The 17,311-nt window shown below is 36.4% G+C and overlaps 1 protein-coding gene across 1 annotated transcript in view; it reads right to left on the bottom strand.

The window, feature by feature from the left end:
- Nucleotides 1–4,211: 4,211 nt before the first annotated feature.
- LOC120896550 (leucine-rich repeat and immunoglobulin-like domain-containing nogo receptor-interacting protein 1) overlaps nt 4,212–17,311 on the bottom strand; it is a 52,558-nt gene continuing 39,458 nt past the window's right edge. Inside the window, 2 exon segments of the mRNA XM_040300741.1 lie at nt 4,212–10,085; nt 11,782–12,120. Of these exon segments, the coding sequence (XP_040156675.1) occupies nt 8,871–10,085; nt 11,782–11,898 (1,332 nt within the window). The 5' untranslated portion in view covers nt 11,899–12,120 and the 3' untranslated portion in view covers nt 4,212–8,870.

The raw sequence follows: 17,311 nt of genomic DNA, 5'->3' as shown, positions 1-17,311 counted from the left end.
TACTGCAAAAGAATAGCATTTTGAACAAAGTCACGCTATAAGACTGCTTGCCAGCGCCCGGGTTCCTGTAATTTTACATAAAACATTTCAAACTGCAAGGCAGATGTTTCTGGATACCTGTCGTGATGATGTTTTGAGCTTTATGCATGCAAGTACATTCAAATTGGATGCAAAAGTCGTACCAAGCAGATGGAAAAATATAGCGAGACGTATTCTGGTCCAACCGAGCCGGAAATTCTTTGTGAACAGCGTTTCCTGTTTTAATTAGAAGCAAATTGTAGTTCGCGCTGCAGAAACATCCACCAGAACGATCATGAAGATTTGTATTGGCCTTCTTAGGTGTATCGTTGTTAATTTTAAAGAGAGAAAAGCATGTGAATTCATCATCATGCCGACTACCATTAAGTCACAAGAATTCTGTTTCTGCAATCACCTTTGACCGTATAAAATACACCAAACTAAAGAAGATAGTAAAACGCAATTAGAAAAGCGTGGGACGAAAGAAAAGGCCAAAAGAACGTTGAAAATGAAAATTATGAAAATGAGGCTTCATCCGGGTGCTTGAGTACAGTTATGTGGGCTAGTAGTTTTATTGCAAGGACTTTACAATTGAATAAAATGCAGAAAAAGTGCTAGGGTGGAAATAGGACGAACGAGATCTTTTATTCTAAGATGACGTGCAAAAAGCCTTAAAATATCATAAATTCATATGGAGCAACATAGGACTTTCAATTTACTATAGATTTGAGCTTCTTTATGGCTTTTTATTTCGTTTTGCAGTTTAGATTTTTGCAGTAGTATTTACATTGAAACAAGGTCTTTGTTCAGTTGTTTTCTTATCAAACGATTGAGCATAGAAATGTGAAAAGCAGGAAGCGAGTTGAATGGGGTTGAAAGCACATTTTTTTTGCTTTTTTTCCTCAACATTTGTTTATTTTCATAAAGGAGTGTCGTATTTAGTTTTTGGGATTTAGATATTCAAGGTGTGTTGAAATTATAAAAGCACTGAAATTAATGCCATTTTAATAAAATGCTGTTTATTTTTTGGAAACAGTCACTTCCCTATCTTGATAACTGATTGAGTACGAGACAAATAAACAGTACGAGAAGTAGTTCTTAATTAGCAAGCTTTTGATTGGATTGTTAGTTAAGCTTAATTGTGTAATGTGTTGAAGACCAGCAATCAACTTCAATGTCGAACTCGTTAACGTATGCTTACTATCAAAATTCATCTTTGGTACATCAGCATAAAAATGACGTAAGACACATTGTGTCAATCAACGTGAGTAGGCATGCTGTTGATAGTTGTCAGCAACGTTAAGAAAGCTTCATCGCAATAGCGACCCTGTCACTCCTCATGCAATGAGAAAAAAACACTCAGCCAGTCCCATACAATTTATTCCATTTATTATTCTGATGTGTACAAGTGTGAGTGAGTAGTACATAATAGAAACAATCTTTTCCAGACGATTTCGTATAACAGTCTAACAAAAACCATTCATGTCACTTCCCGTTCGTGTGCAATAAAATGCCGCATGAAGTTGTATTATAACCCACGTTCACCTCTTCTTCCAGAGCATAGCACTGTGCAATCGTTCTTTTGCGGTATTTTAATGAACGGCAAATGCACACGACGTGCTAGACGGTAGTGAAAGGCATGCATCGTTCACCGTAACGAATGTGATACATTTAAGAGTGCTCTGTTATAGCTAGACAGTGCTGGAACAAAAAACATTACGCAGGGACATCACAAGAAAAGTATATAGTGCAAATTCTGTTGATTAGAATGATTATGGCGCATTCCGTCGGCCGTCAGTGACAATTTTCATGTCAACGACATACCCCACGTACTATGATTACTTGTATGAGAATAGTATGGGCGGTAACGGGGTTCAGTTTAATCTGATGGAGGCAGTTTATATTTCCCAAATTTGGAAACGATGAAATTCGGAAACGTGATCATGACGACTATGTACTAACTTGTTTGACTTGATTGACGACTTATAGCAGTCATGGCGAGTGACAGCAACCTTGGTAAGAAAGATTATTTAAGATTTGAACTAAACAGGTGATGAAACTACTAACTCAAAGTTTAGGAGTTGTTCTCATACCTTATATCTAATTGACAGTTGCCTTCCGCCGTATTGGATATTTATTACTTTGTAAAACATAAATTTTCGAAACGCTCTTTTTTATTTAATACTTTTTTAAATTTTAAATTTACGTATCAAACTTTTTTAAACCTTTTTGATATAATGTTATTGTGTTTCAGCAAAACCCCCAAATCGCTAATCCTTAATAATTTTTTTTTTTTTTATAGCGGTATAACATATTTGCGACCGACAATTGTTAAATAATATATAAAAAAATCGCCAAAAGAAAACACCTCTTGATATCCGTATTGTCTGTTAAGCTCCTTGTTGATGCTGCTGTTTCTTAAAACTGCTGGTCTCGTGGTAAAGTCGTCAACTCGTAATAAATAATTACTAATAAGGTAATAAATAAGTCACTGAAACCCAAGCCCATTCTTGGTACTGGGAGGCCTTGACCCACAAGGATTGTTTCGCCAAGGAAGAAGAAGAAAAGTTAAGTTTAAGTTTAATTAAAGAAATCATTTTCATATCTATGGTATTGCTATGATTCTGGATTGTTGTTATGGTATGGATCGTTGTGTCCATGCAAAAACCAAAGCAAAAAATGAATTAAATAAAGCCGTTTTGATTTCAATTTACCTTACTCTTCCTCCGGTTGGTTTAAATTTATGACACTTTTGGTTACATAGCCACATTGATTAAAGCGATTGATTAATGATAGCGATTAAGAAAAACATGACATTCAGCACTTTGTTGCAGTACTGGTAGCACTGGGAACTTGGCAATGAAAACAGCAGGTGCTGGGTGTAGATTGTCATTAAGAGCAGATGTGGTGAAACTTTGTAGAACAATAATGGCAGGGTTAAACGAACGTTTGTGTATGTCATAGCGAGTAGCAAGCCTATAGAAATAACAAATGTGTGATATAAGTACATAAATATTAAGCTTTTCACATTGAACTCTGACCAAAAGAGAGTGATAAAAAAACGTAGCAATAGCTATTTTCATGAATTACAAAAAAAAAACGAAAAAGCTATTAAGTGTTCAATGAAAATGAATTCCGTGTGGTTCAAACATATTAAATGGGTTGTGATGCGCTTAAAACAGTTACCAAAGAACCAATACATGCGAGCTATATAAATCGATGGTTACGTGTTAAATTTATCCACTGTAGTTTATCTAGTTTATCCACTGTGTAGTATTTAGTTATAATCCCGAGTCATTATATAAGAAGATAACCTGTATTCGCACGCAATCCTCGCAGTGTAATCGCGATCCCTTTGGAGTGTATCCATATGCGGTGTGACAAAGATGTATTTATGTAGCAAAGTATGCAAGTGGCAGTAATTGAATGCCGTTAAAGACGCTATTGAGGTCAATACATATCTTCAATGGCGGGGATATTTCATGACAGGCAAATCATCTGCCTGGTACCTATAACAATAGTATGTTAAAATCAATAGAAAATGTTGGTCGAATAAAAATGATGACTTCCGTTAAATTTGATTGGAAAACATGCACTTCAGCCAATTATTACCTTTTCACAATTTTTTTTTTAACAGTCAGATTTTGATAGAGACATGTCAACATTTGGCACCACTTTAAATTGATGGCTAGAGTTTCTTTTAGAGATATAATAGGAACTTTAAATAAATACCAAAACAATGACTTTAAAAACCTACCTTTATTTTAGTCAATCAAGAGTAAAAAGACAAGTAAATAGAAAAAAAGAAAAGAACATTATGTAACTCTGACAGATTTTCTTACAAAACTTGTTTTTATTTAACTACAACCATATGGCACATTTACATTGATTTATTCATCGTGGTGATTATGAGTAACTCTTACATTTTAATTTGTTCTACCATTTGGTATGGTATAAATTAACAAATTCAGTTCGCTTTGCTAAAGGTTTACACATTGGCATGTTTTTGTATTGAGTTTCTTTTAAATTTGTATTTATTTGTTGTTAGTTTTTCGTTCGATTTGTTTACGGCTAATTGTTTTTCTTTCGTATCGTATAGTAATTATTGAGCGTTTGAGTTTCTTTGCTGATATGCTGACTTGCTGATAAGATGTGGATTAATTTAAATTATTATTCTTTTTCAACAAAAATATACAGCCAACAAAATTATATCAATAAAAACATTTTCTATTTTCACTTAAGGCTCTAGGAACTTAAATAATTATAGCAAAATAATCCACATCAGCGTAGTTTTTACTTGTAAATGTACACGGGAATATGTAAAGCGTTTGAGCTTATTATTCATCATCATTTCACAAAAACAGCTTGTATATTAATTTAATATATCGTTTATGAATAACCTTGGCAGACAGATGATAGCAACGATTTGTTTTTAAAAAAGGAATGGTTTTCGAATTGCATTACATGGTTTGGATCGTAATGCATAATTATGTAGCAAGTTTCAGCTGCCTTTTCTGTAATGATAATAAGTTGAATTAACTTTGCGCAGTCAACAACAAGAGTTCATTTTATTTCCTGTTTCTGAGACTCTCAGACACATACATACATCTTTTTTGCCGGAAGCATTAAACTACTGTAGACATTACACATTTTGTTGAAGTTTAATCTCAAAAACAATTTGGTCTGTTGTTTGACGCGTTTAATGTCATGTGGATTTACGATGCGTAGCAATACAAGGCTTACGTCATTGTGAGATGCATTCTTTGAATGTAAATTATGTTTCTGTTCAGATGAAATTTTTATATTTTCATTCAATTGATGTTACATAGCATATTTTTTACTGCCCACTTTTTATGCAATTTAGAATGAGTGCATTATCTTCCTATTTTGTGTTGTTAGTGATCCTATAGAATTTTCATTTAGTCCCTGTAGTCTAAAAATTTTACCCGATTTACTGGGATTTCCCATGGTTTTTATAAATTGGTGCTCATTTTTTGTATATGTTTTCATAAAAATTAAACATATGAAAATCAATTTGCAATCCATAAAAAGCTCAATAAGAATTATTTGTTAGTTATCTATAGATTGTAGATGAACCTATTCATAGTATCCTGTTTGAAAAGTCATTGAAATGAATCGTTCTTACTCAAGCTAACTAATAGATAGCTAAGCTAATTAATGAAAAGACACTAGAGAACTCAATTAGTTTTTCGTATATATCTTATATACATAGACCAAGCAAAAAAAAACTTCAATAGAACAAAAATAAATCATTAAATAATTGAAGATATTATAATAGAGTAGAATACAACGGATGCCACTGATGTAAATGTTATTAAACATAGTGTGAATTAATTTTATAACGTGTTTAATAATAACAAATACTTGGTAATTATTAGGGAGGATTAGGGTAATTATTAGGAGTACACGACTAGTGACATGCTATGTAAACAGGCAGCAAAAAAACATTGTTTTAATAGAAACAAATATATCAAAAACTTTCTCATTATGTTAGGACAGCGAATGGATCAATTATCCCTCCGAAGATAATTGCCCTAAACAATGGCGATGAATCGAACAAAAAAAAGTCAGTTATGCAAACCAATAAAAGTTTGGTTGTGCCAACCAATGTTTGTGGTGTGTACACATTAAACCATTTCATGTTCTAATAAGTTTAGGGAAGTTCAGGGCTTAATTGCAAATTGAAACCTAACATTCAATGATTTAAAAGCTTCTACCATTCGACAAGCAGCGTATTCCAGCAAAGTTTTTGTTTTTTTTATTCCTTGGGAATTTCAATATGTGGTTAAATCAGGCGTTAATTGAACTTTTTTTAAACTCATCGTTTATAAAGCTTCTACATGCTCAGCAGCGATAAGTTTTATGGTTTAGGTATACAAGTATAAGGCAAGCAAAAGCTGGTAGATTTCCGAAGACTTTCATAATGAAAATAATATGAGTATTTGAAATAATAAATAATTACAAATAATGAAAAAAAGTATAGAAAATCAATATTATGTGAATTAATCACGCTTCAATGAATATGAGAAAAGATGTTATTCAGGTTTTCCTGATGAGTTTGGAATCAGAACTGCTTCATTTACCACTAGCGATATGTTGTTCAACATATTTGTTAGTTGTTAAATATGTTCGTGAGCATACTAGCATTGAATAGCGCTGTTCAAATTAAAATGTGTTTTCGAAAACCCAGAAAACTTTGTGTATGCGTATTTGAATAGTGGATCATAGGATGCTTAAAATATTTCTCAAAATAGCATTGGCAGTGTGTGTAATTGTTTTTTAACCAGGCATTTATTGTTTATGGTATGATAACGTATATGTTACTGAAATGGATTACCAATCCATATAAATTGATGATTTTTATGTAATCACCTGGCTACGCTGTCTTTTATCTGTTTGCTTGTATTGTTTTAATCAGCTACATTTATGCTAGTGCCTTACGTCGTAGTATTTACAAACATATTATTCTTACGGTTGAAACACTACAATGCTTACTTTTAAATCGATGGTTGCGATAAGCCTACAGTCGAAGAGATAGAGTTACTAAAATGCAACGCTTGTATTAACATAGCTATTCGTTAATTTAACATTATTATTAAACAGTACTGTTCCCAAAACCACGCCCGTATTGAAGCAGAACGAATGGAACGTTGGAGGATAAAATAATGTTCAACCAACTGGTATGCCGCAGGGCTTACATCTAGCTAATTGACAACTGATACAAAACTAAAGGATGCAGAAATCTAGTTTCAGCTTTCAAAGAGCTGCATTTTGCACTGCCACTACAAAAAATAAACCGAGTAAACTGTAAGTGTGACTATTCAGTCAGATGGTGAGAAGAGTCATACATTGAATGATTTATAGGAAGCAAATGTATGTAGCAGATATTTTGACTGTCAAATTGGAAACTTCATGGATGGAACGACACATACAACGGACGTAAAAAAGCAATCCAAATTTTGACTGATGGAGGTGTGGCGTTTTACTGAATGTTGTCCAGGAAAATTGTCACAAATCAATGCGGTTGTATTATGTACTGGTCAAAGATAAACTTTTTAATTATGTTAAACTTAGTGTTATTAAATATTTTAACCCATTAGTTGATCATCTGTGCATCATATAAGCAATTCCAAGGTATTTCTTAATTGCGTAAAAATTCAATTGGTGTGAAAATATCCTTTACAGATTTACAGAAATAAGGTTGAATGTATGATGATAAAAACCGTAATAATTGGTTCAACTTATTCATAATAGAATTAGCCAACATTAGCCATGTAAGAACATACCAAAGGCATATTCAGATATTATATTTTGTGTCGCGTTTGTTTGAAACACATAGTTGTATGCCTTCAACCAAGCGTCGTAGAAAATTGCTGTACTACCACGGCATAACGAATTTGTGGTGGTCAGTTTTAAACAACCTCACAGCAACATAAACTGTGGAGTAAGAAACCACAGGAAAACTGCAGCAAAACAAATTTATTCAACGAGTAGCAAAATCTTTTTGAAGCCCCGCTTCCTGTGTTTTATCTGTATATTTTTTGTCCGGGTGTATACGCTAACCAGCAGAGAAATGTGCATCCAGTGTTGGTCGTAAAAAGATCCAATACCCATATGCATGATGCCGATGATGATGATAGTGATGATAATGTAGGTCAGTTAGGGCTCGAAGAACAGTATTGCAAGCAAGCAACAGTATTCAAGCAGCATTCCTAGTTTTGCAGGTTTTGTTGTTTATGTTGACGATGATTTCAATGATGAAATTAATACCGAACAAAGGATTGTTGTCTTGAGGCTGGAAAACTCGTGGTTTTCTTTTCCAAACTTATTCCTTTTGCTAGCGATACTTCTAACAGGATCAATACACAGCATTTAGCGCTCTTGGAACGTTTGTTTGCTGAGTAAATGAACATATTTTGAGTACCAATGCACTTCCACAGTGCATGTGGGTCTTCTTATTAGAACTAATTAGAAAATATTAGCTTATTACATTTAACAGACTTTTTTCAGCAGTCCAAACGATAAAACAAAAAAGGGAATCAGGGGATTCATTTGATGGAAGAAAAATACTCAATGAGGCTGTCAATGGAATAGAAGATAATAATGATACGAAAGGATCATCACAGGTGTTGCATTATTTATTACGGTTAACCAACGGTTAACCGCTAACATAAACGATTTTGATTGAAGCGTTTTGAGGTTTACATCATATTGCATTTTGCATTGATTGTTATGCAAAAAGAGACATTCAATGTAGTACGAGGCATAACACGTCAAACCACGTAATAAAAGTTACGCACAAAAAAAAACCGCAAAGTTCATATAATGCTGTTGCTGTGGTTGACGTCCGCTTTAATTGAAACCTAATTTTAACCGTTAAAGAGTCTGCAACGGTGAGGGAGGGTGAGTGTTAAAATGTGGTTGTTTGAGGGGTATGTATGGTTTAATTTTGTAGAATAGCATGCTGGTAATTGACAACCTAACTGTCCTCTCGGTCAAGTATACGGCCATGCTAGTCGTCAGTACAAATCTCGTTTAGATGTAGCAAATACATTCTCTCTGCGGATACAACAAAACCTTTATATACTACCGACGACTATACCGACGAAAGTTATTCACTGAATAAAAAAAGGATGTTTTTTTCATAGCCTTTACACTTTCACAATTTCGTTGAGAAAATATTTAATACCTTACATATTGTCAAACAAGCAATAATCCGACATTCAAGAAGCGTATCTCAGAATTCTGCCGGTATAAATACTAAACTGAACAGTTGTGGTTTCAACGTTGCATTTCTATTGGCCTCATCAATTTACATGGATTGTTTAAGTTCAACTCATTTTTACACTTGCACTTTGCAAGCATCCAACAAACAACATCGATGTAAAAGGTGATGCCGCCAGAAACCGCACAGCCGACGACACGGCCGAAATGAGTGTCTTCTCACGAGTACGCCGAGTTTGTTCTTTTCTCCACTGCTGCCACCAGTGCCACGATTGTCCTTGGCGCACGGTCGGTGTGGCTGAGTTGGTGGCCTCGAGATTTTCTCGCGTCACTTGCTCCAAGCAACGCCCGATCGAGTATAGATCGATTGAGCTCATTGGCATCCCGTTCACCTCGAGCGGGGAGATGCAGTAGTTCTTGGAGAGAAAGTCACCTGTAGGTGCACCATCGCGCGATGAGTAGCTACCGTTTGCGAGGGGACTATCTAGGAGCGTGTGGATGTGACATCCGCACGGAAAGTAGTTACTATTTACATGCAGTGTATCGATGCCCTCAAGCACGATTGAGCCACTTTCGGGAGTTTCGAGCAGATGGTTACCCTGTATCCGAAGCACCCTGATTCTATTGGCCGCAGTAATGTTGAGCTCCTGAATGGCGTCAATTTTGTTGTTGAGTATGTTGAGCAGCTCTACTTGCACAAGACCCTCAAAGGCGCCAGCTCGTATGATACCTAGATCAGATTCTTGCAGGGAGAGCAGTTTGACGTGCGTCAGGCCCCGGAATGTGTACGGCTCCAGGGAGGCAAGATCCATGAAAGAAAGCTTCAGATAGCCAACCGTTTCGAGCCCGTAGAAAGCGTCCGGCTCGATCACACGTATACCCGACGGTAGGATGAGTCGATCGACGTTGCTAAGGCTGGAGAATGCGTTCGTCTCGATCGTTACGGTTGGGTTGTCGGCGAGATGTATCTGTCGAATGTTGACGGCCCCGGCAAATGCGTACCCTTCGATGCGTAGGATTTTGTTGTGTGACAGCTGTATCTGCGAGACGTTCTGCAGCCCGGCAAAGGCAAATGATGCAACCGTTGCCAAAGGTGTATGCTGGATCGAGAGATCTCGTAGCCGTGGTAAACCACGGAAAGCAAATGGTTTAATAGTGGTGATGTTATTGCCGTCGAGTGACAGCTTACGTAGCGCTCATAACCCACCGAAAGCATCACTTTTGATGATTGGGAAGTAGTTTTTTGTGAGTGACAGTTGCTCTACCGTGACAGGGATGGCTTTCAATGGTATCTCACGCAGCGCACCGGTGTTGCACATCACCTAGAAGAAAGGTTGGAAAGAAAAGTTTGAGAAAAAATGAAAGAAAACAAATCAGGAATGTCGTTAGTGAGAAAGATTGACGTGCTCAAAAAGTGCAACAAGCGTTGTCATGGAGCTCGTGCTCCTTAAAATTCCCATTATTTGTTGCATATCGATATGCACTGTATCATGTATTGTATGCAGCTTTGAGAATATGTCAATCCTAAAACGAACTTGATTTGAATGTTGGTGATGGAATTGGCGTTGCTCTATAACTATCTGGTTATGAAGATGGTTTTGTTTATGGATTGTTAGCTTTCTTTTTCTATCTTTTACACAAACTTTACTCAACATTTGCTTGTCACATGGCAGTCGCATCACTGTTACAATCTCATTTATCGACGCCCTTGTTTTGTTATTGATTTCTCAAACATCTGCTCGATGGAAAATTGCAACCACAGTTTATTTTTCGCAAAATCTCAATCCTATGTGGATTCACCACTGACCCAGATGTGTCACCATCATCATGGTTATTAATTTGTTTAAGTGGAATTTTACTAACCAGAAGATGCGTCCGGAGAATATAAGCAAAGGTAAAAATCTGGATTTTGAAGATGGATGAATATTATGGAAACATAAGATAATTTCAGTTCATAGCGCATTTTGGATTTCGAACGAAAGCTCCGTTCTTGTTTTTTTTATACTACACTGCAAATTGTCAACTGAAGAATAAAGCTCCTGATGCAGTGAAGAAATAGTTGGGGCTGCTGTCCAACATTTGAGGCATTAGTCCCACTTCTACACGTTCACACAAAAACACATAGTCGACATGTGACATAAAAACCCATTGACTCACACTATTAGTGTCCACATTGAACGGCATAACCAGCATTTCTGGGATTAGATAAGTGAATCAACTTTCTAATTATGACATTCGGGAGGATATGGAATGTCAAGAGACAAAGACATGGGTCAACCTATCGCCATTTAGGTGTATCCTTTCGTATGGAAAAAAAAATGAAAGGCTAGTCATATAGGAACGGAAACATTGCACGAAAGGGCTAAAGGTTAGACCTATAACAGTTAGATAAATATGAAGGGTATTTGTTAGAGAAAAAAACCGAAAAAGATTGAAAGGCAGGATAGAATTAGAACATCACTCCCAAAGACAGAATAGAAAATGCAAGATCACCAATTGCAGCCAAAATGAGGGAAACAATCGTTTCGGAGTAGGGTTTGGTTAAGAAAAGCATTATTTTTTTGACTCATCAACCGTTGTCGGTCAAGACCTGCCTTGTACTACTACTTGTGAGGGTTGGCTTTCAGTGACTTTTTTTTTGGATTACCCCCATAGCAGGATAGTCAGTCCTACGTATGGCGGCACGGTCTATTTCGGGCTTGAACCCATGACGGGCATGTTGTTAAGTCGTGCGAGTTGACGACTGTACCATCAGACCGGCTAAAAAAAGCATACATATTAACATATGAAGTTAACAGCACCTGTTCTACGTTTTGTTTTGTTTAGCCCGGATACATACTGCATTTTATTTTACATTTCGTTTTACTACTTTACTACGATCTCACACTACTTCTTGAGTTCGCTTCTGGTCTGATTTTTATTTAATCAGAAAAATAGGTAAAAAGGTTATTTAAAGGTTTATACAATCGTAACTAAGCTATTCTTATAATACTAAAAAACAATTTAGCTCAAAGTTACCTGTGTTTGTGAGAGACAGATACACTCCACGGGACAACAGTGTGCCAAAAGATTTCTGTCGTAGAAGAATCGCCATAGTATTGCTAGGATTACCACTGATCGCCAGGATGTACTCATCTCCTCGGTCACCTTATTGTTCTCGCCTTGGGTAGAATGGTGATGCAACAGCTTCAGAACACTATGAAAACGTTGAATAACTTGTAATTCTCTTCTACTAATTGACTACATTCACAATGCTACACAACTGCTACAATCACTAATTTCGTATGTTTCGGCATAATGTCACTAATATAACAATGGGTGATGAATATGAAACTTTTCCACACGGTCAAATGGTATCTGAAATGAAACAGTAAAAACAAAAAAGTTAATACAATACCTTATAAAGACGGTTGACTTTCACAAAACAAAAAAGGAAATATAAAACAATGGAGACGCCTGGTGGCTTGTTCACGTGCTAGGAAATCAAAGAATACGTTTGATTATCGGCTCGCCTCTGCAATTGTTAAGTTAAGGGATGTTAGCAAAATTCGTGATGGAGCTATTCTTTGGAATAAAACTGTAATCAATTCAGGTGGTCATCGTTAAACTGCAATGAATGGTAAATAAACAGCCCGCGCCGTTCGAGTGCCATTTGTTTGTACGACCTGTTTCATCGATGGTCTTGCCAAGGTGAGATTATTTTGGAGAGGCTCTTATCGTGCATAATTGAATAACAAAAGCACGCTTCGGAGATTTATGGAACGAAGTTCGCCCTCGTAAAGCTGTTGCTTGAAGCGCGTGGTAGTTTTATCGTTACCGTAAGCTGACAAAACGCACCATCGACGGATGAAGCTTGTAACTCAACAGGATTGTTCCGAAAACTTCATTGAAGAAGAAATGACACTAAAAATCAGGCGTGCGGCGCGGTAAAACACGTTAGTTAATTTATATTTATATTCGCTAACTGGAGTAATATTGTTTGTGGGTTACAGATCATGAGCATCAGAGACATATTTTCGAATAATTTGAATGTAGCCTTCTAAACAAGTGAGAATGTAGTGGTAGATTTCTTCGATCACCATGTTGTTATTTTTATCATGCTACTCTTTGTAGTGGTATATTGTTTTCTCTTTAAAACTGTTTTCATTTGTCAAAATAAATTACAAACGGATTAGTAAGAAAGAAAGTAAGTAAGTATGTAAACGGATGCCAATTATGCTTATTGACATAACCGGTAAATTGCATTATATTTATTGATCGTAAAGTTTTCCTTATGATACTGCATTAAAACAAAACCATTGAAATTGAAGCGAGAGTACTTCTATATCGTCTGAGGTAAGCAATTTACATATATCATCATTAACAGTCTATAAAAGTTGAAGCAACTGGCATAACGTGAAATGTAAAGTGATGTATCGCATAATAATGGTGCATTTTGTAGCACTTATTGTAAACTTGCTAATACAAATTGGATACACTATATGTAAAACAAGAACGAGTTGCAAAACCACTATCTTTCTTTAGTTTACCAGTCCTATAGTAACTAAACAAAACAAGCCACAAGGAGGTGGGCCACGCAAAAAACGCCAAACTGTATGCTCACTGGCAGCTACACTGGAGGGATTAAACGTAACATCTATCAGATGGAAACTCAAATGGTGCGGGATACTAGAGTACATTGTTCTCGAAGCATGTACAGGTAAAGTTCCAGTAGTGTCTTGAAGAAAAATGGGGTGAGGAAAAAGTAATGTACCTTATGGCAACGGCAGGTCCACTACTGTTTACCGACATTCTTCGGCTAGCTACATGATCATCAGCTGCATCATGATAATCATTGCGTGTCGTGTTAGGGAAGGGTTTTGGTATTGCTGGGCAATAATAGCTTGAACATCCCCATGCAGTGCTCATATAATGGTACATACATACGAGAAATTTATGCTATTTACTAGCATTTGAACGCTGTATCGGGTAGTGAAGCAGTCTCACCATACCAACGCGTAGGATGTCTAGTTTGACTGCAGCTACCTCGAAGTACGCCTTTTAAACGATGGAAGATTTTGTTGCACGAAAGATGTTGCTCTATACAACATTTGCCATTAATAGTTGTCAGGAAAGTGGCTAAGTAATGTTGAAGTTATTTGCGGTTAACGTGTAGCAGTGAGTAAAAACTAGCAGAAAATGCCTGAATGTAAATGGTTTACCTGCATAGAATTTCGACCAACACAGGTAAGGCATCTCTTGTCCAGAGACAATGAAACGATGCAACAATTGTAGTAGAGCATGGTAATGTCCACAAGCAAAACATATAGGTAAATCCCGCCTATTCAGAAGTGTTAGTAAGAGGAAAAAGTTTTTCTTTAAAATTAACGTAGTTTCGTACTGCTGCGGCGACCCTGTCGTTGTTGTTTTTTCTGATATTGCCGGACAACTTTTCAGTACTGGGCCACTCTAACATTTGTGTAAAGTTGGCTGGTCGGTTCTTTCACCTGTCCTTTTAGTTTCCGTTTTTTGTGGACGTGCTTAGTGATTGTACATTGCAGAGCTCTGAGAATAGGTTTTATATCTGATTACTGGACTTAAGGAGCGATTAGTTTCATAGTTCCTACAAACAAGGGTATTCTTTTCTTCGATGCATTACCGTTGTGTTGTTGAACATTTTGTGTAGAAAACTGAAATTTGTTTGATATTAGATCCTTTTTTGAGTTCAACTGGAATTCGACTGGAATCTAAATCAGGATAGAATAAGCCTTATAATATGGTAATGTGGTTTATTTCATTAAATCGAAATATTTGGAGGTTCAGAATGGAACGAAAAAAAAATCAATCAAACCAACTTTTCGCTTACTTTATAACCACGAATGAGCATTGTAATTACAAGTGTTGAGTCATACCAAATTTATGTATTTACTCCTCTCGTGCAGCAGTGTAATATGTAGACATTTGCTGTGTGACATTAATCATCTCTTAAATCACTAATTTTTGTCTAGCATGATAATGACAAAACGATATGCTCGAAATTCAAAAGTGAAAAATTGAGCCACTGCTCACGATGAGAAAAGATTTAGCTGCAAATAGCAGTTAATCGGTTTTACTGTTTATGCTGAAATCATGATGGCATGACAATCTAGTTTCAATAAATTAAAGAAAATACAAAAATAATACAATGTGCTTAATTTTTCATAATACAATTACGATGTTCAAGTTCTCTGTTTCTAGAAATTTTATTAGAGCATATATAAGTCAGGATTTGTAGAATTCTTGAACCGATGTACTACCCACTGTGTGATATTGTGCTTCGTATAATGAAACTACGCAGCTTAGCATTTCATATTTAATAGCTAACATAAATCATTTAATGCTTTTCTTAGAATCATGTACAGTAGCAAATAGCTTTGTAACATCCAGCACACTGTCGCTTGGGGCATCTTAATTCTCAACAGGCAGACAAACACTGGTTTTAAAATATGTCCTTTTACCAGGTATTCATTTCCAACATTCTCCCATAGGAAATGCTTCGGAAAAGGAAGACTTGCGAAAGAGGCGACTAGAGTAAAGCTGATGAGTAAGTTTATTAACCACCGTAGACGCGAGTCACAGATGTGTGCGATTTTCGGTAAAATTGTGGTCGTGAAATAAATTCCCCTCATACAGATACGCTTAGAATAAATTGGCCGGGAAAAGAACAAAAATTGTCTGTTGTGCACACCTCTGAAGATTTGATCAAACCCAACTGTCATGGCAGCACAAAATTATCGTTATTTAAACATTTCACTTATTTATGATTCCGCTAAAAAACGATCCAAAGCAACTGGGAAAATATCAGCAAGAATGTAGAATAAAAAAAAACAGAAGATGGGTGGTTGAAAGATTTGAGGTCTATGATAAGCACGTCTAGCACGGATAAAATAATACCATGCTAGGGAAGGCCACAAAAAGAGTGAGAATGCGCTGCAAGGTGGGAAAATACTATCCAACCGAGTGACGTTAGTCATAATAAGTTTAAAAACGATGCGGTGCGCCACTGTCATTCGCAACATAACTTCCCCATTTCACTTTCATTCGGTATTTCCACCGGAATGATACCGGAAGCAGGAGGTAGCTCTCGGGAAAGCAGTGGCAGGAAATAAGCGTGTGGAAAAGGAAAGACAACGAAATCTAGTGATGTTGCGTTTGAAATCCCCAAGTGGCTGCCAACTTGCTGGAAGGCATGAAAGGCGCACGCGAAATGGGTTTTTAGCGCCCTGGGTAAAGCAACTCCGTGTCAGCCGCAGGCTTTACCTCGAGTTTAGGATCAAAATGTTGCAGAGACTATCACTGGTTCCACCATCGAGTAGGAAGTGTGCAGGAGCTAACCCATCAAACTGGGTAAAAGGAGAACGACCTGAAAGATTGCGGCATTAACTTACGGTTAACGAGACAATGCCTTCATCATGGAATACAAGGCTTTATGATTTTTTTGTAAGCAGTGTTCTCCAAAAAATAACAAGCACTTGTTTAGTGATATATTTTATGTTTCATTATGTATGGTAGATGATTAAACATACTGAACAAATCATGATGTCGGTTTTATATTAATTTTTCTTATGACAATTTATTATCTCATCTCATCTCATCATCTCATAACAAAACTGATAATACTTCAATTTGTTATAATACAAACTTTTTAAAAGTGTTGATTGATTTACTTTCTTATTTATTCCTTTTCTCGCATAACCATTTGGTCTTAATAACGAGGATACAGTTAATGATACTGCTAGAAGCTCACACTTTGCAATGGCAATTTCTTACAGAAAATCTACTCGAGCTTTATACCATCATCCACATCATCCACAAGTCCCTTGACGGGACCAGTTAATGCTCCCCAAAGAGGTGGAAAACTTCTCTATCCTCTTGAAAAACGTGAGAAACTCGTTGAGGCTAAGGAAAATGTAGTGTAGTAGATGATGGGAAAATGATGTGATAATTAGTTGAATAAATTTTGCCGAAATGATGCAAGACACCGCCAGACTGCAAATTAGGAGCTCCCTTTGGTACGAGACCAACCGGTAACAGCGTAACAAGATCGGTTATCCAGTTTCATTCGAGCAAAAAGCCTTCCCTTGGCCTTTTCTTCTGGAAAGCAGGTAAGCGTACTCCAGCTATGCTGTATTTATTGCACAGATGCGACAGATGCGAACACGCACGCAACTTTTAAGATTGGCTGAACTAGACATCTTTGTTCATCTTTTTCATACATGGCATGAAAGGATAATGTGATGGGGTAAAATTGGTTATTGGAGTATATGTGTAACGATTAAAAATAAAAAAATGTTGATTTTGCTTCAAGGTGTCTTTAAGAAATCAAAATCGCTGCGATATACAGTTAAATCGAGGATTTGATTTTTTTAAATTTATTATCACCGTCATCCCTAACAGGTTCTCAAGAAATCATTTTTTCTGGAATGGAGAAGGAGTTTGAAGCATCAAACTCAAAAACTCAGTTGTATGGTTAACAATGAATGGCCTGTTTTCAACGTCCTGTTTAAATTAGTTATAGATAGCCGCAGGA

The sequence above is a fragment of the Anopheles arabiensis genome, chromosome 2 (genome assembly GCF_016920715.1).
Source record: "Anopheles arabiensis isolate DONGOLA chromosome 2, AaraD3, whole genome shotgun sequence".
Lineage (NCBI taxonomy): Eukaryota > Metazoa > Arthropoda > Insecta > Diptera > Culicidae > Anopheles > Anopheles arabiensis.
The sequence above is the reverse complement of the archived record's forward strand: the minus strand, read 5'-3'. Positions and strand labels throughout refer to the sequence as shown.